Source organism: Dendrobates tinctorius, unplaced genomic scaffold (assembly GCF_039654945.1).
Source record: "Dendrobates tinctorius isolate UK_male_01 unplaced genomic scaffold, ASM3965494v1 ptg000146l, whole genome shotgun sequence".
Classification (NCBI taxonomy): Eukaryota; Metazoa; Chordata; class Amphibia; order Anura; family Dendrobatidae; genus Dendrobates; species Dendrobates tinctorius.
Genome location: NW_027361813.1, coordinates 1978427 through 2000870, shown reverse-complemented (window position 1 = coordinate 2000870; position 22444 = coordinate 1978427). Strand labels below are relative to the sequence as shown.

The window sequence follows — 22444 nt, the reverse complement described above, 5'->3', positions numbered from 1 at the left end:
TTAATGTCATACCCCTTTCGGACAAATTTATTAGTCAGAAATACCGCCTCCTTGTCAAAATCTTGTATTCTACAGCAATTCCTATGCGCCCTAATGAGCTGGCTTTTAGGTACATTCACAAGCCAGCTTGGAAGGTGGCAGCTGTCCAGAGAAATGAAATTATTAGAATCTGTTGGTTTATGAAAAACCTGAGTCTCTATGTGATCATTTTCAATAAAAATTTTCAAATCTAAAAAGTTAATCTCTTTATGACTGGTGGTGGCTGTAAATGTTAAAAAATATTGATTTTTATTTAATTCATTTAAAAATTCTCCCAATAAAATAGGCCCACCAGACCAGATGAAAACAATGTCGTCTATGAATCTCTGCCATAGGACCAGGTTCTTCCGTAGGGAACCTCCCGGGTAAATGATTTCTTGTTCCCACTTGCCTACATACAGATTAGCATAACTCGGGGCGAACCTGGTCCCCATGGCAGTCCCCCACTGCTGGGAGTAGTAGTGCGCCCCAAATCGAAAAAAGTTGTGAGTTAAAATAAAATATATACAGATGGACACTCTGATGCCTAATGGGCTTAATAGTGAAATCGAACTTTTTGCTTTCAATGTCTAAATTAGAACCTCTGAAGGTGAAGGGTATATAAATGCTATTTATTCGCTATGGAGTAACCCTGATGAAGGAATCCGTTGATTCAGAAACGCGTCGGATGTTTTTTGAGCTTCACCGCTCTCCATAGCTAGTCACGTGAGTGATCACGTGACTGTGACGTCACACAAGGTCCTGCGGACCTTGTTAGCTTTTCTCGGCGTGCGCCGTTACCGCCTTGAGCCCAGGAGGGCGCACTGCAGAGAGGACGCCTGTCTCCGGCCGGGACAAGCGTCCGCAACCTATAGCATCAAACCCTTCTCCTCACATGGTGACATTATTCTGGACTTCATTAATATTATCGTTGTCGTTTTATTGGAACCTCCTATGCACAGGACCTGGACTGCTAAGCACCATCAGATCAAAGAAGCTAGTCTCAAGGTATTTCTGATTCTTTTTCTTCGTTATATGGACAATTTTTATTTTCCTTAGCCCTATGGTGAACTTTGCATACGTGGCATAATTTGATTTATAAAAAAAAATTCTCTTTTATTTTCTAATTTTTGAAGTTTTTTGTAAAGAGTCAAGTAGGCGGTGCCTGACCCTCATCGCTAACTGAAGGTTGCAATCTAGGTTGGCTACTTAGTTTTCCACTTCTACTTGAGGAGTGAGTTTAGTATATATAAAAGTCTATCTCTGAGCGCAAATATTAAAACTTTTAATTATTTATTTGGAGTAATTTTGTGGTATTATCCTAATATTTTGCAGCTGAGTAGACTATAGCGCTAGCGCTGTGGCTGAGATATTTATTATTTATTCTTTTTTTTTTACCACTACTGCCTTTCAGCAGCTGTGCTATTTTAGGAGTATTCCCTTCCCCCCTCTTTCCTCTTTTTTTAAATACTGCTTTTTATTTAGTCACTTATCTATTTATCTACTTCTAAATATGAGCGGCCTTTGGACAGATAGGAAAGAAAGAATATACAACATTCAAAAGTTCTTTCATCTACCGCACCCACAGACCTCTAAAGCCGCTAGTACCGAAAATCTCAGTGTGGTGTTTCAATCCCTAAAGAAATTGGAACAGTATTTGATTAAAGAAATGAGAGATCTATGGGAAATAGCCACACTGGAAAGGTATTTATCCTTTGACTGTATACCAAGGGGTCTGGTTGTGTATAAACCCCTCACAGGGGACATTGGCGATAGTGAAACTATGGCCGAGTGGGATGCTATGTTCAAGGAATTTTCCAAACGAACAGTATGTTTTATCATTGAAAAACGAAAGAATGAATTAATGAAAATCAGGAAAGTGATTTCGGATATTTTTGAGGAAATTAAGCCCTATGAAATGCATCCTGAGATCGTACATTTGTCAGTGAACATTCGTAAGAGGATACAGTCAAAGGAAAAAGAGATTATGGATAAGAAACGCAGGAAATTTGGGAGAGATTTTGCCCTCTTGAAGGGTGACCCATGTACAGGATTTGGAGCATCTGAGCCTATAAACAAAACGGAGGATGATCTCCTCCATAGTGAGAACCAAAATTCATCTAGGACACAAAGTCCATTGATTACTATAGATGAAGTGCAGGGGGCGGAGAACTCTTCATTAACATCCAGTGAGCGGTTTTCTATCCATCTCACTTCTGACGTTGAGTATTCTCAGACCAAGGGCATTACTGTTGGGAGCAATAGTCTGATGGTCAATACTGCGCACTCTAATATTGACGAAATATCACCATCCATCTCTACCCCACTGCCTTCTACTGTAACTCAGAATAGATTTATTGTGTTAGACAATTTAGGGACTACTCCCCTTACCTCAAGAGTTGACCATATTCGTTCACAACCAGGCATCAGCTTGGGTACTAAACCTCTGAATAAACAGAGGAAAGCGCCATTGAGAATGAAATCCAAACAGAGCCATCTTCCTTTTTTTCAGGTAGGCCAAAAAAAACACGAAAAAGGGGATGTAGGGGTGGGAAATCAACCAAAAAAAAGAGTCACCAAACACACCAAGCAGGGGAATTAGTGGTTCTAGACCAAAAGATTTTTAATTTAAGTGATCATGTTCTGAATCAGAACGAACTGAGTCTATTGAATAAAGGTTTGAAATATGCCCCTAGCACTAAGTTTGATAAGTTTCAGGCATTTGTGGGTATCAAACTATTTATGAGAAAATTGGCTATAAAAAAGTACTATCTGAAGAAAAAATGTATTAGTGAAAATACGGAAGGTGCGGTTGAGCTGATAGATCCTTATCAACATACTTTGTTGAAAAAGAAGTCAAATTTTAATCCTATTCAGGAGTATTCTGAGTCTTTTGAGACTTTCCAGAATAATGTGATGAGATATTAAAAACATATCAGAGAGCAGATGTAATAATTTCAGATACAATCTGTCAAATAAGGAACGTCAAGCTATCAGATGGCTTCAACAGAATCAGGAAATTACCATCAGACCAGCCGATAAGGGGGGTGGGATCGTTATTTTGAATAATAGAGACTATGAAAAGGAGTCCCGGCGTATACTGGGTGATACAAGAACCTATCTCCTACTTGAGAAAGATCCATCTGATGTCTATCTCGCTGAGATGCAAATTCTTTTGAAGTGTGGTTTTGAAAGAGGTTTTTTAAATAAACAAGAATTGGAATTTATTATTAATTTGCACCCTAGGATCCCTTATTTTTACTATTTACCAAAAGTACATAAGGATCCACTAAACCCACCCGGTAGACCAATTATATCGGCAATAGGGGGTCTCACGGCCAATTTATCAAAATTTATTGACTGCCATTTACAAAAGTTAGTTCCTAAACTTCCGGCCTATCTGAAAGACAGTACACATATTTTAAGAATTTTGAAAAATATTGAATGGCAAAATCATTACATTTTGGGGACATTAGACATTGCCTCTTTATATACTGTCATTCAACATGACAAAGGGTGTGAATCAGTAAAATACTTTATGATTAAGGATGGTGATCTACCGGACGACCAGGTTCAATTTATTTTAGACTGTATATATTTTATTTTAACTCACAACTTTTTTCGATTTGGGGCGCACTACTACTCCCAGCAGTGGGGGACTGCCATGGGGACCAGGTTCGCCCCGAGTTATGCTAATCTGTATGTAGGCAAGTGGGAACAAGAAATCATTTACCCGGGAGGTTCCCTACGGAAGAACCTGGTCCTATGGCAGAGATTCATAGACGACATTGTTTTCATCTGGTCTGGTGGGCCTATTTTATTGGGAGAATTTTTAAATGAATTAAATAAAAATCAATATTTTTTAACATTTACAGCCACCACCAGTCATAAAGAGATTAACTTTTTAGATTTGAAAATTTTTATTGAAAATGATCACATAGAGACTCAGGTTTTTCATAAACCAACAGATTCTAATAATTTCATTTCTCTGGACAGCTGCCACCTTCCAAGCTGGCTTGTGAATGTACCTAAAAGCCAGCTCATTAGGGCGCATAGGAATTGCTGTAGAATACAAGATTTTGACAAGGAGGCGGTATTTCTGACTAATAAATTTGTCCGAAAGGGGTATGACATTAAGGCCCTGGGTGAAATCAAGGAGACTGTTAGGAAAATGCCGAGAGAGGATCTACTGATACAACAAAAGAAAAACACCGAGTGTTCTATTATGGAAGATATTCCTATTATTACACAGTATAATGCCAACAGTAAAATCCTTAGAAAGATTGTTAACCGACACTGGAATATATTAAAAAATGATAAAGTGATCGGTGAAAAGTTACCAGTTTATCCTAGGTTTGTTTTTAGGAAAGCAAATAATCTCGGTAATATAATAGCCCCCTCTATTCCTAAACCTATGTTGACGAGTCATGTACATGTTCACACACCCCCAAAAGGGTTTTTTCCATGCAATAAATGTGGACCTTGTAGAAAATTAGGTCTTAGAAAGCAATTGTCTATTTCAAATAAATTTCGGGAGGTCAAAATTAAGGACTTCATAACTTGTGAAACTAAGGGGGTCATATATGGAATAACCTGCCCTTGTGGCAAATTATATATTGGCCGGACCATACGTCCATTGTATATAAGGATAGCGGAACATCTGAGGAATATTAAGAATAAATTTAGCGGTCATCCCCTCTCCAATCATTTTTTAATTAATCATGGGGGTCTTATAAGAGGCACATTAGTGACAGGCATCAAAGTGGTTAATAGAAGTTGGAGGAGAGGCAACTTCATCCATCAGATGTCAAAAGAAGAAAGTAGATGGATTTTTATGATGGACACTCTGATGCCTAATGGGCTTAATAGTGAAATCGAACTTTTTGCTTTCAATGTCTAAATTAGAACCTCTGAAGGTGAAGGGTATATAAATGCTATCTATTCGCTATGGAGTATCCCTGATGAAGGAATCCGTTGATTCAGAAACGCGTCGGATGTTTTTGAGCTTCACCGCTCTCCATAGCTAGTCACGTGAGTGATCACGTGACTGTGACGTCACACAAGGTCCTGCGGACCTTGTTAGCTTTTCTCGGCGTGCGCCGTTACCGCCTTGAGCCCAGGAGGGCGCACTGCAGAGAGGACGCCTGTCTCCGGCCGGGACAAGCGTCCGCAACCTATAGCATCAAACCCTTCTCCTCACATGGTGACATTATTCTGGACTTCATTAATATTATCGTTGTCGTTTTATTGGAACCTCCTATGCACAGGACCTGGACTGCTAAGCACCATCAGATCAAAGAAGCTAATCTCAAGGTATTTCTGATTCTTTTTCTTCGTTATATGGACAATTTTTATTTTCCTTAGCCCTATGGTGAACTTTGCATACGTGGCATAATTTGATTGATAAAAAAAATTCTCTTTTATTTTCTAATTTTTGAAGTTTTTTGTAAAGAGTCAAGTAGGCGGTGCCTGACCCTCATCGCTAACTGAAGGTTGCAATCTAGGTTGGCTACTTAGTTCTCCACTTCTACTTGAGGAGTTTAGTATATATAAAAGTCTATCTCTGAGCGCAAATATTAAAACTTTTAATTAATTATCAAGAACACTTTGAAGGACGCTCCTTTCTACAACCAGTTGAATCAATTTAGCTTTCCAAGAAGCCCCGGATTAACCAGCGTCCAATTCACACTAACATGAGCCTCTGCTACTAATGTGCACGGTCTACATGCATCTATCCAGATAAAGAGCATATGGGCTTCCTGAAATACTTTGTGCTGCTCTCTACTCCTTACACAACAAACCTGCTCAGGTTTCATACAACCCTATCCTAACTTCAGTAATCACATAGATCTACATATCACAGCACTCATGTCTCCTGAAAACTCCGTGCTGCAGGAGGAGTGAGACAAACATTCACCTGAGTAATAAACACGTTCTGTGTCGAGCAGGTCACTACTGGAGTCCATTATGCTTTAATCAGATCACTTATCACATGTGTTATAGATCAGGTTTTTTGCCCCGTGAGCCATCACTGCCGCCTCTTGGAGGTGTCTGCACTGTCTCATCACTCCGGCAGACGCAGGATGTCACCCGACTTCTGACTGCCATTTGGTCATCTTTGGAAGCAGCTTCTCGACAGACTCTTCGAGTGTCAGGTCGCCTTCTGCCACGCGCTGTCCATCCTCTGCTATCACGACAAGGTTGGCCATCTGAGTGGTCATTACGGAGAGATCTGTTTCCACACAAATGTGCCCTTCCACTTGTCCTGAGCCCTCCTACATGAGGCTCAACGACAAAGGGGTCCAGCGTAGCTTCAGTGCTTGGGACAGTAGGTTGGGAAGAGACCTGGTCAGTCTGGAGCATTTCATGTTCACTGGTTGAGGTCTAAACAGGAGGCAAAGATGAGTTACATATAAGGCTAAGAAGGTGAAATACCATGCAAAGGGTAACAAGGTCCTCACCTCCTGGATACTAATGAAGAAGCGATTCTTCTCGGCATCAAGGTCAATTATTCCTCCATTTGCCAACTGGCGCTCATAAATCTGGCGCAGTTCTTTCTCTCTCTGTAATGTGAGTGAGTCTGGAATATATAGCTCCTGGGGAATCAGGAAAGGCAGGGACTGAGGTTCCTAGTGCTGGCAGCTAGGAGGGGCTTAGGGTAGAAGAATATGGGGTTTTCTTACCTCCGCTTGCTGTGGCGGTGCGGCTGCCTGAAGCTTGTTAAAGTCACAGGTCAGACTAACACGACAAACTGGACATACAACAGACTCCTACAGGAAAACCCATGGCATGAGAGAGTGAAGCAGACGACATGAGTCAGTGGACTGTAAGGAAAGTGGTCAGGAGCGTCTCACGGTGAGCAGCTCAATCTACTCTTACCTCTCCTTGACCATTATCCCGGCAGTGCTTGGCGTAGCGGCCCAGACAGAATGAGTGAAAGTGATGAAAGCACCTCGTCTTTGTCAGACAGTCGTCATCCTATACAAAATGGAATAATAAGAAAGCGAAACAGAATAGCAATGGCAGAAAATGGACAAATGTCCCAACTGTCCTTACACAGCAACCCACAGAGCCAGCCACAAGCATGTGCCCTGCTGTATGCAGAAGCACTGGCTCTAGGTGGGAAATGTAAGACCTATGGCACGCTCCGTTCTTGCTCCTCACTTGCAGCTCGTGTGACGTTTTGAAGAGTTCTAATTTTTAACAAATACTGTAGATGCCTTTGGAACTCAGCATCTTAGGGATTTGTATGTAGCTGAGAAGACTGAAGAAGAGCAAGAAGTCTCCACAGGCCTCACACTATTTGCAGTTGTCACATGTAGCTTCGGCCATACACAACGTTGACATGACAGAACGTCACATTCTGGGATCTGCGCCTCATCCACCACTGATTACCTGAAACTCATACAGGCAGATCACACAGTGGCCACCAGGAAGATTACTTGCTGTTAACATCTCTTTACCTTTCTATAAAAACAGAGGAAACAAGGCAGATGAGCAATGCGTTCCAAACAATACTCAGCGAAGATGAAGGCGATCAAAAAAAGGCAAAGAAAACTCAAAGCCCTAGAAAGTAATACCCAACAGAATCCCCCAGGTGCCAGCTACCCGCTACTCGATCGTCAAAACCTTTATCCTGAAATATGTCTTACACGATAACAGATCTCTGTTAATTCAAAAGACATCACTCAATAACCCCTGCCTGTGTGCTGCCCGATCGCCAAGATCTGCCTCCTGCCTGTGTACTGCCCGATCGCCAAGATCTGCCTCCTGCCTGTGTGCTGCCCGATCGCCAAGATCTGCCTCCTGCCTGTGTGCTGCCCGATCGCCAAGATCTGCCTCCTGCCTGTGTGCTGCCCGATCGCCAAGATCTGCCTCCTGCCTGTGTGCTGCCCGATCGCCAAGATCTGCCTCCTGCCTGTGTGCTGCCCGATCGCCAAGATATGCCTCCTGCCTGTGTGCTGCCCGATCGCCAAGATCTGCCTCCTGCCTGTGTGCAGCCCAGTCACCAAGATCTGCCTCCTGCCTGTGTGCAGCCCAGTCACCAAGATCTGCCTCCTGCCTGTGTGCAGCCCAGTCACCAAGATCTGCCTCCAGCCTGTGTGCAGCCCAGTCACCAAGATCTGCCTCCTGCCTGTGTGCAACCCGATCGCCAAGATCTGCCTCCTGCCTGTGTGCAGCCCAGTCACCAAGATCTGCCTCCTGCCTGTGTGCAGCCCAGTCACCAAGATCTGCCTCCTGCCTGTGTGCAACCCGATCGCCAAGATCTGCCTCCTGCCTGTGTGCAGCCCAATCGCCAAGATCTGCCTCCTGCCTGTGTGCAGCCCAATCGCCAAGATCTGCCTCCTGCCTCTGTGCTGCCCGATCGCCAAGATCTGCCTCCTGCCTGTGTGCAGCCCAGTCACTAAGATCTGCCTCCTGCCTGTGTGCAGCCCAGTCACCAAGATCTGCCTCCTGCCTGTGTGCAGCCCAGTCACCAAGATCTGCCTCCTGCCTGTGTGCAACCCGATCGCCAAGATCTGCCTCCTGCCTGTGTGCAGCCCAATCGCCAAGATCTGCCTCCTGCCTGTGTGCTGCCCGATCGCCAAGATCTGCCTCCTGCCTGTGTGCAGCCCAGTCACTAAGATCTGCCTCCTGCCTGTGTGCAGCCCAGTCACCAAGATCTGCCTCCTGCCTGTGTGCAGCCCAGTCGCCAAGATCTGCCTCCTGCCTGTGTGCAACCCGATCGCCAAGATCTGCCTCCTGCCTGTGTGCAGCCCAGTCACTAAGATCTGCCTCCTGCCTGTGTGCTGCCCGATCGCCAAGATCTGCCTCCTGCCTGTGTGCAGCCCAGTCACTAAGATCTACCTCCTGCCTGTGTGCAGCCCAGTCACCAAGATCTGCCTCCTGCCTGTGTGCAGCCCAGTCACTAAGATCTGCCTCCTGCCTGTGTGCAACCCAATCACCAAGATCTGCCTCCTGCCTGTGTGAAGCCCGATCGCCAAGATCTGCCTCCTGCCTGTGTGAAGCCCGATCACCAAGATCTGTCTCCTGCCTGTGTGCTGCCCGATCACTAAGATCTGCCTCCTGCCTGTGTGCTGCCCTATCACCAGGATCTGCCTCCTGCCTGCGTGCAGTCCAGTTACCAAGATCTGCCTCCTGCCTGCATGCTGCCCGATCACCAAGATCTGCCTCGTGCCTGTGTGCTGCCCGGTCACCAACATCTTCCTCCTGTGTTATGAATGGGTCACCGAGGAGGATGGCAGGAACAGGCTAAGCCACCAGAAGACCAGAGGTTGGTAACTAAGCGGATTGCAGACCTCTGATCCTATCAACGCAACTAGCAGTAGCCGTGGAGCGTTCCTACGGTGCCCTAGATGCTTCGTCACAGCCGGAGAACTAACTAAGCCTAAAGACAGAAAGGTGAAATCTAAACTGCCCCGGAGCAGATCCCCAAAGGAATAGACAGCCCCCAAACATATTGTCGGTGAGACACAAACACAGGCAGAGAACATACTGAGCAAACAGTGGGGTCCAAGCTGTCTAGACAGGACAGGACAGAAAAGATACTGTCTGCAATCACGCACAAAACCCTAAAAAAGTCCAACACTTTTGATATACAAAAACCTATGGCCACACGACCTCACCCCTGCTAGATCAGCACTCTGGTATAACCTGGAAGCAAAGCAAAAAGATACTAACATAACAGGGGACTGAACAAGCTGTAACATATGAAGTAGGGCCCAGCGCTGCCCCCAGCAGGGAGCACGCTGAACCCTAGCAACAAAGCAGAAAGCAAAAAAAAGGAACAACCAGATTAAATGCAAAGGATTAGCAAAAGAATCACTTAACTGAACCATGCAGATCAGGCAGGGGACAAAAGAACTCCAAATGCACAAGGAGGAAAAATCACCAGCAACCTTCAAGAGCAGCCAGCTCAATTATATGCTCCCAGCCAGTAATCCCAGGTTCCCAATTATTATCGTCAGGTGGGGAACTTCCATCAACCTGGCCAGCTACACTACTCTCAGTAACCACCAGAGGGAGCAGAGGGAGCTTCGGCTCAGAAATCCGAGCAAGGGAATTCACAACACTCCTGCCTGTGTGCTTCCCTTGTCACTAAGATCTGCCTCCTGCCTGTGAGTTCCGCCCAGTCACAAAGATCTGCCTCCTGCCTGTGAGTTCTGCCCAGTCACAAAGATCTGCCTCCTGCCTGTGAGTTCTGCCCAGTCACAAAGATCTGCCTCCTGCCTGTGAGTTCTGCCCAGTAACAAAGATCTGCCTCCTGCCTGTGAGTTCTGCCCAGTCACAAAGATCTGCCTCCTGCCTGTGAGTTCTGCCCAGTCACAAAATCTGCCTCCTGCCTGTGAGTTCTGCCCAGTCACAAAGATCTGCCTCCTGCCTGTGAGTTCTGCCCAGTCACAAAGATCTGCCTCCTGCCTGTGAGTTCTGCCCAGTCACAAAGATCTGTCTCCTGCCTGTGAGTTCTGCCCAGTCACAAAGATCTGCCTCCTGCCTGTGAGTTCTGCCCAGTCACAAAGATCTGCCTCCTGCCTGTGAGTTCTGCCCAGTCACAAAGATCTGCCTCCTGCCTGTGAGTTCTGCCCAGTCACAAAGATCTGCCTCCTGCCTGTGAGTTCTGCCCAGTCACAAAGATCTGCCTCCTGCCTGTGTGCTACATGATCGCCTCTATTTGTTGCATGAAACATCTCATCATACTGAGATGAAGAATTATCAAGAATACTAACCTCAATCAGTGTATATAAAACTGGACATCCCACAGATTGTAAAGCAGTTGTGCGAAGAATGCTAATAAAACTGCAAGAAAAACAAATTAGAGACATAAGCAATACGTAGGACACATGTGGTATCTCCTCCCGTGTTATCAGTCCTGGTGTGTATTCCCTATGTACTGCACACACGGTATCTCCTCCCGTGTTATCAGTCCTGGTGTGTATTCCCTATATACGGCACATGTGGAATGTCATCTCGTGTCATTAGTCCCATTGTATATTCCCTATGTACTGCACACACGGTATCTCCTCCCGTGTTATCAGTCCTGGTGTGTATTCCCTATGTACTGCACACACGGTATCTCCTCCCGTGTTATCAGTCCTGGTGTGTATTCCCTATGTACTGCACACACGGTATCTCCTCCCGTGTTATCAGTCCTGGTGTGTATTCCCTATGTACTGCACACACGGTATCTCCTCCCGTGTTATCAGTCCTGGTGTGTATTCCCTATATACGGCACATGTGGAATGTCATCTCGTGTCATTAGTCCCATTGTATATTCCCTATGTATGGCAGATGTGATATCTCTTCCTGTGTAATCAGATCTTTACATTGTAAGTGCTATATTACACATCCCTTGTGGGCAGTGATGGCGCAATGGCTCATATACATCATGTCTATTATACTGTACATATTATATATTTCCCATCATGCAGTCTATTAGCTCCTTTTAGTCAGTGTTATTGATTTTCCTCTGTAATAGCCAATATATACAGTATATCCTATCACTTGCAGGGTCTTAGAAAACTGTATGAATAGTCATCGGCTGCTCCTTCACAGTAAACTCCGTATACAGGTAACATGCCATCCAGCACTTTAGTACCATACATGGCGAGACATAGCGTTACACTCAGCTACTTGTAGCCTCAGATCTTACCCATCAATCCGCTCATCACAAAGGTCACAGATCTTACCCATCAATCTGCTCATCACAAAGGTCACAGATCTTACCCATCAATCTGCTCATCACAAAGGTCACAGATCTTACCCATCAATCTGCTCATCACAAAGGTCACAGATCTTACCCATCAATCCGCTCATCACAAAGGTCACAGATCTTACCCATCAATCTGCTCATCACAAAGGTCACAGATCTTACCCATCAATCTGCTCATCACAAAGGTCACAGATCTTACCCATCAATCCGCTCATCACAAAGGTCACAGATCTTACCCATCAATCCGCTCATCACAAAGGTCACAGATCTTACCCATCAATCTGCTCATCACAAAGGTCACAGATCTTACCCATCAATCTGCTCATCACAAAGGTCACAGATCTTACCCATCAATCTGCTCATCACAAAGGTCACAGATCTTACCCATCAATCTGCTCATCACAAAGGTCACAGATCTTACCCATCAATCTGCTCATCACAAAGGTCACAGATCTTACCCATCAATCTGCTCATCACAAAGGTCACAGATCTTACCCATCAATCCGCTCATCACAAAGGTCACAGATCTTACCCATCAATCTGCTCATCACACAGGCCACGTGGGTTGGTCACACTGATTTCAGGCGGCTCTCCTGGATACTGCAATATGTGAAAACTCAGTGTCAGGTACTCAAGTTATTCAAAAAGTAGGAATTAGTCCTACTGGTAAGTTGTATTTCCAGGAGTCCATCATGACAGCACACCAGGAGATAGTCCTTCTCATCCTCTAGGAGTCTAGGGACAGGAAATACGCAAGAGGTTAAAAGCCACCTCCACCTCACCCTCAGTGATTTACCAATCACACCAGGATGGATGTAACTTAAATTTATTGAATTCTCTCACACAAATGTTAACTGCAAATAAGTGCAAGAAATTCATGGGAGTGACTGTAAGGGTGCGGTCATGATGGGCTCCTGGAAATAAAAATCACCGGTAGGACTAATTTCTACTTTCCAGGATGTCCATCATGACAGCACACCAGGAGAAATACCAGATACAGTTGTGGCCAAAAGTATTGACACCCCTGCAATTCTGTCAGATAATACTCAGTTTCTTCCTGAAAATGATTGCAAACACAAATTCTTTGGTATTATTATCTTCATTTAATTTGTCGTAAATGAAAAAACACAAAAGAGAATGAAGCAAAGAGCAAAACATTGATCATGTCACATAAAACTTCAAAAATGGGCCAGACAAAAGTATTGGCACCCTCAGCCTAATACTTGGTTGCACAACCTTTAGCCAAAATAACTGCGACCAACCGCTTCCGGTAACCATCAATGAGTTTCTTACAATGCTCTGCTGGAATTTTAGACCATTCTTCTTTGGCAAACTGCTCCAGGTCCCTGATATTAGAAGGGTGCCTTCTCCAAACTGCCATTTTTAGATCTCTCCACAGGTGTTCTATGGGATTCAGGTCTGGACTCATTGCTGGCCACCTTAGATGTCTCCAGTGCTTTCTCTCAAACCATTTTCTAGTGCTTTTTGAAGTGTGTTTTGGGTCATTGTCCTGCTGGAAGACCCATGACCTCTGAGGGAGACCCAGCTTTCTCACACTGGGCCCTACATTATGCTGCAAAATTTGTTGGTAGTCTTCAGACTTCATAATGCCATGCACACGGTCAAGCAGTCCAGTGCCAGAGACAGCAAAGCAACCCCAAAACATCAGGGAACCTCCGCCGTGTTTGACTGTAGGGACCGTGTTTTTTTTCTTTGAATGCCTCTTTTTTCTCCTGTAAACTCTATGTTGATGCCTTTGCCCAAAAAGCTCTACTTTTGTCTCATCGGACCAGAGAACATTCTTCCAAAACGTTTTAGGCTTTTTCAGGTAAGTTTTTGCAAACTCCAGCCTGGCTTTTTTTATGTCTCGGGGTAAGAAGTGGGGTCTTCCTGGGTCTCCTACCATGCAGTCCCTTTTCATTCAGACACCGACGGATAGTACGGGTTGACACGGTTGTACCCTCGGACTGCAGGGCAGCTTGAACTTGTTTGGATGTTAGTCGAGGTTCTTTATCCAACATCCGCACAATTTTGCGTTGAAATCTCTTGTCAATTTCTCTTTTCCGTCCACATCTAGGGAGGTTAGCCACAGTGCCATGGGCTTTACACTTCTTGATGACACTGCGCATGGTAGACACAGGAACATTCAGGTCTTTGGAGATGGACTTGTAGCCTTGAGATTGCTCATGCTTCCTCACAATTTGGTTTCTCAAGTCCTCAGACAGTTCTTTGGCCTTCTTTCTTTTCTCCATGCTCAATGTGGTACACACAAGGACACAGGACAGAGGTTGAGTCAACTTTAATCCATGTCAACTGGCTGCAAGTGTGATTTAGTTATTGCCAACACCTGTTAGGTGCCACAGGTAAGTTACAGGTGCTGTTAATTACATAAATTAGAGAAGCATCACATGATTATTCGAACAGTGCCAATACTTTTGTCCACCCTCTTTTTTATGTTTGGTGTGGAATTATATCCAATTTGGCTTTAGGACAATTCTTTGTGTTTTTTCATTTAAGACAAATTAAATGAATAACAAAGAATTTGTGTTTGCAATAATTTTCAGGAAGAAACTGAGTATTATCTGACAAAATTGCAGGGGTGTCAATACTTTTGGCCACAACTGTAAATGGATTTTAGAGTGGGACTACTGCCTGAAGGACTTTTCTTCCATAGGCTAACTGTTGGCCAGATAATATGTCCAGCTTGTAGTGTTTACAGAAGGTACTTAGGCTAGACCAGGTTGCGTCAGTACAGATCTGGTCCACTGAGGCGCCTGCCCTCTCAGATCAAAAAGCAGATTGCTTGCGTTGAATGTGCCTTAACGTTAGCTAGTGGAGTTCTCCCTTCCGATTCATATGCCAGGGAAATGATGGATGTGTCCCACCTGCTAATATTGATTTGAGGTATTCTTGCCTTTGTTCTTTCCTGAGAACTGAACAAAGAAGTTGAATCTGGCCTCCAAGCTTCCATAGCTTCATATAACAGAAGCAACCGTCTTACATCTGGTAAATGAAGCGTTTTCATTTTCTCATTCCTTGGGTGCTGGCAAAAGGAGGGTAGAATGAGGTTATGGTTTAGATTTACACTGGATACCACAGTTTGAAGAAACGCTGGTTCAAGCTAAAGTATTATGCGATCTTCTAGTGCAGTGTTCCCCAACTCCAGTCCTCAAGGCCCACCAACAGGTGATGCAATTATCACCTTGGCAATACTAAGGAAATCCTGAAAACATGACCTGTTGGTGGCCTTGAGGACTGGAGTTGGGGGAACACTGTTCTAGTATACGAAGATATGGATCTCCCATTGATGAGGCTTGGATCTCTACAACTCTCTTTGCTGAAGTGACTGCTACCAAGAAACTCATCTGCATGGAAAGCAACTTGATGTTTATGTCTTCCTGGGGCTCAAAGGGACATATGCAGAGTATTTAGCACTAAGTTTAGATCCCAGTAAGGCACCGACTTCCTAACTGTGGGCCTTGGTCTGATGATCGCTTTAGAGAAACTAGCAACCCAGTGATAGTTTGCCAGCGGGTAGTTCAAAATGACACTTAGAGCGGAGATCTGTACTCTTAGCAGGCTTGGTCTTAACCCCTTCTCAAATCCCAGCTATAGAAATTCTTGGGTCTTGGGAATGTCCAGGCAGGAAGAATCAATAATGGATTCCCCAAAATGAGAGCAGATGATCTTCCAAATTTTAGAATAAATGGAAGAAGTTACCAGTTTTCTACTTGCTTGCACAGTTGTGATCACTTGCTCCGACAGACCCCGAGATATTAAGATCCGCCTCTCAGAATCCAAGCCGTCAGGTGCAATATCTTGATGCCGGAGAGGACCTTGAGACAGAAGATTGTTCCTCTCAGGAAGGGGAAGTGGATGCTCTACAGCCATGTGATCCAATAGGGGTAAACCAACCCCTTTTCGGCCAGAGGGGGCGACCAGTATTACTTTAGCCTGATCTTCCTGGATTTTCCTAAATACTCTTGGAATTAATGGAAAAGAAGAAAAGGCATGTAGTCCCATCTTTGAGACAAGGCGCGCACCCCCTCCAGGTTGTCCTCTGGATTCATGAAGACATTTGACACCTTCATGTTTTTCCAGGTTGTAAACAGGTCTATTTGAGGAAGAGCCCATCATTGGGTCAGTTGCTGAAACATGTCTGTGTTTAACCCCTTCATGGTGCACCCCTTTTTCGCTTTTGCATTTGTTCTTCACTCCTTTCCAGAGCCATAACTTTTTTATTTTTCCATCAATATGGCCATGTGAGGGCTTGTTGTTTGCGGGACAAATTGTACTTTTGAACGACACCTTTGGTTTTACCGTATAGTGTACTGGAAAAACGGGGAAAAATTCCATGTGCGGTGAAATTGCAAAAAAAGTTCAATTACACAACTGTTTTTTTTAAATTTTTTTTATGTTCCACAAATGCTAAAACTAACCTGCCATAGCATCTTCATTTTTTGTGATCTGTGGCTGGATATGAGCTTATTTTTTGTGTGCCAAGCTGCCGTTTTCAATTATACCATTTTGGTGTAGATCCGAACTTTTGATCACCCGTTAAGGCAATTTTGCCGCGACCAAATAAAACGTAATTCTAGCATTTTGACGTTTTCCTCTTGTTACACCGTTTACCGATTGGATTCTTTTTATTTGATTGAAGGATTGGCGATTATTAATAGGGTTGATTGGAAGTTTTATTTTTGAAAACTTTATTTTTTTTTTTTTTTTTTTACTTGCTTCAACAGTCTCCATGGGAGACTAGAAGTTGCGATCATTCGATCGCCTGTGCTATACATAGGGCTTCAGCCCTCTATGTAGCTAAAATACTCACTTGCTATGAGCGCCGACCGCTGGGTGGCGCTCAAACCAATCAGACAATGACAACCACAGGGGTCTGCTGCAGACCCTGAGCTGTCATGCCAACCCACTTGCGACCTGCCGCAATGTGACACGGGCGCCGATGGGCAGGACTAGGGTTAGGGTTGCTTCCAGCGCAAGCATGTTAAATTATCGCGTTTCCACCCTCAGTTGTTAGGGCCACGTGTCAGCTGTTCAAGTCAGCTGACATGTGCTGGTAAAATTGCGGCCTCACCGCCGGAGCCCGCAGAAAACAGGGGTAGCCCACCTTAAATGTAACTATACGTCTAAGGTGGGAAAAGGGTTAATGAGATAGTTGATTTTATAGTCTCCATCTTGAACTTTCTGTACCTGACCCATGATTTATAGTGGTACGATACTTTGAGAGGTTTTTTTTTGGAAAACAGACTGTAATAGTGGCATTGGCAAATCTCAGCGTGAGGTACTGGAATAACTGCTCCAGATGATTTCAGATCCCTGACGTCACCCAAGAGTCTTTTTAGGGAGGTTGGAGATTGAGGAACTGTTAGGAGAAACTTTTCCTGAGGGGGCAGAGTAAATGCTATGCTGTAGCCTTCCCCTACAGGTGTAGAATCCACCTATGGCTCGCCAACCTCTCAAAGAATCAAAGCATCCACCAACGTCAAGATCTTTCTAAACTGGGAACCTCTACCTTTACCTCCCTTGGGGTAACTCCACCATCCCGTTTTACCTTTCACTCTGGATTCTTGTCTCTGGGATGGACGGCACTTACGAAAGAAAGGATATCTCCCAGGCTTTAATTCTGCGAAACCTTTTTTGTTGTCAAAAGCCATTTCTAGTATCTCATCTAATACAGCGTCAAACACCTGTAAGCCTGAAAACGGGATGGAGAATAGCTTGCTTTTTGAATGACTATCGCCATTCAGGTTTATAATCAGAGAGCCCGCCTAACCGAGATAGAAAGGACGTTGCTTCTGGCTGCAAACCTTCCTGATTCCGCTGAAGCATCTTCCATAAATACTGTCACCGTTTTTAGCATGGGAAGGGACTCTAATACAATTTTCCTATAAGTATAGGATTTTGATCGAGCCGTAAAATTTGTCAATCCACAGACACATAGACCTAGCTACAGAGGTGGCGGCAATGTTGTTCCTAATGATGGCAGCTGATGCCTCCCAGGCTCTTCTTAGCAACCCCTCTGCCTTTCTATCCATAGCGACCTTAAGAATCTTCAAAGGGGATTGATTTCTTCCTTGCCATGCTGGCAGTAGGAATGTCAATTTTTAGGATTTCTTCCCAAACCTTAACTTCCTCTGAATCAAAGGGGAGATGGGCTTTGAAGTGTCTGGGAATGACAAGCCTCTTCCCTGCATCTTCCCATTCATCCATGGCTTTCATAGGTTTGTTAACTGGGAACACACTGTTCCTCGGAGTTCACATTCCTCCAAATACCTTGTCTTGTATTGAGGAGGCTCGGGTAGCTCACTCAGTTTTGTCTGAGGAGTAACCTCGTCAAGTACCAGATCCTGGTCAGAGTAATAAGAACACTCTTCCTATCCTGACGATTCCTCCATTTCCCATCTAGTTCTTTATGGCCGTACATGCCCTGAACCGTTTGAGGGGGAACAAGGCTGGAGGCAGTGCTTTGTAATTCTTCCCCGATCATGGATTTCATGTGGCCCATAAATGATGTTTGTTTCTCTTTTAGGAAGTTCATGATGCACTCCGCACATAACTGCTTATGTGCCTCTAGTAGTTTGGCGTTCCATGTCGCACATCTTCTGGTTTCCTTCTTGGAGGAAGAACCAGACCCTATAGAGACCTCTGTCCTAAATTTAAACAAGATAGGAGATTTTGATGCTAAACGGATCCAGAGCGTCATTAGCTTAACTTTAACAAATTTATTGGAGCCAATAAGATTATAAAACTGTCAATTGTACGGACAGTACGTCTGAAAGTGCAGGATTAACATCCATGGTCAAACTGTGCACCAAATTAGATCATCAACAACCCTTTTTTTAGGGTCCTAACTTTTGTTCTTTGTGTACGCCCCATCACAACCATTATCCCCTGCATTCCACGCTAGAATGCTTGCTGCATTGATATTTGTGTGGCTACCCCTTGAAATCAGAAGTGTGTTCCACCCTGGAACGCATGCTGTGCGAGTCACTGGATGTGTGCCGGTGGGGGAAGCTTCGGCACGAGGCAAAGACCCCTCCACAGAGGGAAGCAGTGAAAGCCAGGAGCCACTTCCATCTGAGGGACCACCAACCACGCGAGTCAGGCCACAAGCCTATTCACAGGTGGAAAAGGAAAAAAAAAAGGATCCCCTCCAATCCCCCTGAGCTCACTAAGTAATCTTTAAAGCTGATGTGCTTCTTCTCTTGAGTCTCTCCAGCTAGGAACAGGAAAAACACTGAGGAGGAGGTGTAAGGGGCCTTTTAACCTCTCATATGTTTGCTGTCCCTAGAGGATGTGAATGACTACGTCCTGGTGTGATGTTATTAGGGACGTCCTGGAAATAAAGGTTCCTCTGAATGCCATAGAATAAGAAGGGGAGGACACAGAGGGACAATACACAGCCACAAAATGAGGGAGGCCACAGAGCAACAAGATGAGACACCTACATAGCCGAAGATAACAGACGCACGGAGTGAAAAATTATACACATGTATACACATACACACATATATCTCACTACTTTCAAATATTATATATGTGTCACGCACCAGTGGTGGCAGGAGCAGCTGCAGGGTCAGTCGCACGTACTGAGTATCTGGGTCATCCCCAGTTGTCGGATGTAACATGATCCGCAGCACCAATCTGTGATAAGCATACAAGATCAGACAAGGATGAGGATTGATGCCAATGCAGGAGAATGGAAATGGTGCAGATAGATGGCAGGAAAGTCACTAACCCATCCTTGTCCTGGGAAATGTCCAATTCATCAAGATAGATGGACTGAAGAACTTCCAACTCCTGAGAGAGCGAACTGAAGAAATAGCAGAAAAAGCGAATATATAATCCCCGGTACTAGGAGGAGGATAATAAACTACAGACATACAGTCCTGGCCGAAGGGGTTGGCAGCCTTAATTTTCTGGAAGTATTTCTCCCAGTAAATTATTGCAATTACACATGTTTATTTCCTTTGTGTGAATTGGAAGAACACAAACAAAATAAAATTAAAAAAAAAAAAAAAAGTGAAGTTGTCGCAATCTTTACATTGTGTGACTGTGTGCCACACTAAGCATGGAGAATACAGAGAGGCGAAGAGAACTGTCTGAGAACCAAAGTTATTGAACACTATTAACAATCACAAGGTTACAAGTCCATCTCCAGAGATCTTGACCTTTGCCCACAGTGAGCAACATAATGAAGAATTTTACAACCCACTGAACTGTAGCTGAACGCTGAAGGCAGATAATTGAGGATAAGTTGGAAAGCTGGATTGTCCGGTTGGTGGATAAGTAGCCCCAATTAGGTTCCAAACTCAAGCTGTTCTGCAGGCGGAGGGCGCATCAGTTTCAGGCAAACTATCTTTCGACATTTGAACGAAAGACCCAGGAGGACCCCACTGCTGATACAGAGACATAGGAAAGCTAATCTGCAGTTTTCCAAAATGTATGTGTGGTAGCCAAAATCCTTCTGGGAAACTGTCTTGTGGACAGATGACATCAAGATAGAGCTTTTTGGTAAAATGCATCATTCTACTGTTTACCGAAAACTGAATGAGACCTATTCGTTGTAGAGTACAGTACTACAGTCAGATATGGTGGAGGGTCACAGATGTTTTGGATTCGTTTTGCTGCCTCTGGCACTGGGTGCTTTCACTGTGTGTAAGGCATCATGAAATCTGAAGATTACAAAAGGGTTTTAGGTCACAATGTAGTCAGAAATCTGGGCTTGTGTCCTAGTTCATGGGTCTTCCAGCAGGACAATGACCCCCAACATACCTCAAGAAGCTCCCAGAAATGGATGGAAATAGCGCGCTTAGAGTTCTGAAGTGGCAGCAATGAGTACGGACCTAAATCCAATCACCTGTAGAGAGCGCTTAGAAACGGTAATTAGACTTACAAGTATTTGAATTTCCAGAAGTCCATCCTGACAGCACCAAGGAGGTCCTCCTCCTTATCCTTGCTGGGACAGGAAACACATGAGAAGTTAAAAGGACCCTCCCACCTCCACCCCTCAGTGTCTTTTTTAAGTACCACACCAGGATGGACGCAACAATATTTTATTACACACTCTTTATACAAACGTTAAATTACATATGTATAGAGCTTTTTCCAAAGGGGAGGGAACTAATCATGCGGCCAGAATGGACTCTTGGAAATACAATTACCGGTAGGTCTAATTATCGTTTTCCAGCTTGTCCCTCCTGAAAGCACCAAGAAGAATACCAAAGTATGGCACTAGGGCGGGACAACTGAACCTCGAAGAACCTTCCTACCGAAGACAACCTGCTGCCCCGAGACTACATCTAATTTGCAGTGTCTGGAAAATGTGCTTAGGCTGGACCACGTTGCAGCCCTACAAATATGATCCACTGAAGCTCCCCCTCTCACTGTACAAGAAGTGGTTAGTGCTCTAGTCGAATGGGCTTTTAACATCTCTGTGGGTGGTTTTCCTTCTGAAGCATAAGCCAACCCTATTGAGCCTCCAATCCACCTTTCAATTGTAGACTTTGCTGCCTTCTTCCTTTTTTTACTTCCCCCATATTGAATAAACAAATTTGGGTCCTGTCTCCAATTCCTGCCACCGCTGTCATCATCTGCCCCCCCTCCCATTCCCTTCGCTCCCCGCCAGCTTCCGATCCCCACCTCACCCACTCTCACCGCCCCCGGCACCTTCCAAGTCCCCCCGTCGCTCCCGGTGTCCGGCGGGTCCGGTTCATGGGTGCCGCATCTTAGAAAATGGCCCCGCATGCGCCCGCCCGAATCTGCCGGCTGCAGATTCCATTATTTCATTTTGATCACTCTCAGAGTGATCAAAATGAAATAAAAAGTAAATGAACCCCCCGATTATCACCCCCATAGGTAGGCAGAACTAATAAAATAAAGAAAATATTTTTATTTTTCCATCAGGGTTAGGGTTGGAAAGAGGGTTAGGGTTGGAAAGAGGGTTAGGGTTGGAAAGAGGGTTAGGGTTGGAAAGAGGGTTAGGGTTGGAAAGAGGGATAGGGTTGAAAAGAGGGATAGGGTTGAAAAGAGGGATAGGGTTGAAAAGAGGGATAGGGTTGAAAAGAGGGATAGGGTTGAAAAGAGGGATAGGGTTGAAAAGAGGGATAGGGTTGAAAAGAGGGATAGGGTTGAAAAGAGGGATAGGGTTGAAAAGAGGGATAGGGTTGAAAAGAGGGATAGGGTTAGAATTAGGGTTAGGCTTGTGGTTAGTGTTATGGTTAGTGTTGGGGTTAGGGGTGGGATTAGGGTTAGGGATGTGTTGGGGTTAGGGGTGTGTTGGGGTTAGGGTTGGAGTTAGAATTGAGGGGTTTCCACTGTTTAGCCACATCAGGGGGTCTCCAAACGCGACATGGTGCAACCTTTGATTCCAGCCAATTTTGCATTCAAAAAGTCAAATGGTGCTCACTCCCTTCCAAGCCCCGACGTGTGCCCAAACAGTGGTTTACCCCCACATATGGGGTATCAGCGTACTCAGGAAAAATTGCACAACAACTTTTGGGGTCTAATTTCTCCTGTTACCCTTGGGAAAATAAAAAATTGGGGGCTAAAAAATTATTTTTGTGGAGAAAAAATGTTTTTTTCATTTTCATGTCTCTGCATTATAAACTTCTGTGAAGCACTTGGGGGTTGAAAGTGCTCACCATACATCTACATAAGTTCCTTGGAAGGTCTAGTTTCCAAAATGGGGTCACTTGT

At 44.5% G+C, this 22444-nt stretch overlaps 1 protein-coding gene across 3 annotated transcripts in view; it reads right to left on the bottom strand.

Moving 5' to 3' along the window:
• Positions 1–5971: 5971 nt before the first annotated feature.
• The window catches only part of RNF25 (ring finger protein 25), a 38346-nt gene continuing 21873 nt past the window's right edge, over positions 5972–22444 (bottom strand). For 2 of the 3 annotated variants that reach the window (XM_073546317.1, XM_073546318.1), the window contains exons 2-10: positions 19485–19559; positions 19297–19390; positions 12261–12328; positions 10746–10815; positions 7414–7485; positions 6898–6996; positions 6702–6788; positions 6480–6614; positions 5972–6402 (exon numbers count right to left, since the gene is read on the bottom strand). In XM_073546317.1, the coding sequence (XP_073402418.1) occupies positions 6016–6402; positions 6480–6614; positions 6702–6788; positions 6898–6996; positions 7414–7485; positions 10746–10815; positions 12261–12328; positions 19297–19390; positions 19485–19559 (1087 nt within the window). In that variant the 3' untranslated portion in view covers positions 5972–6015. Of the gene's footprint in view, positions 6403–6479; positions 6615–6701; positions 6789–6897; positions 6997–7413; positions 7486–10745; positions 10816–11705; positions 12241–12260; positions 12329–19296; positions 19391–19484; positions 19560–22444 lie in introns of those variants that run through there. The other variant, XM_073546319.1, reaches the window with a different exon arrangement.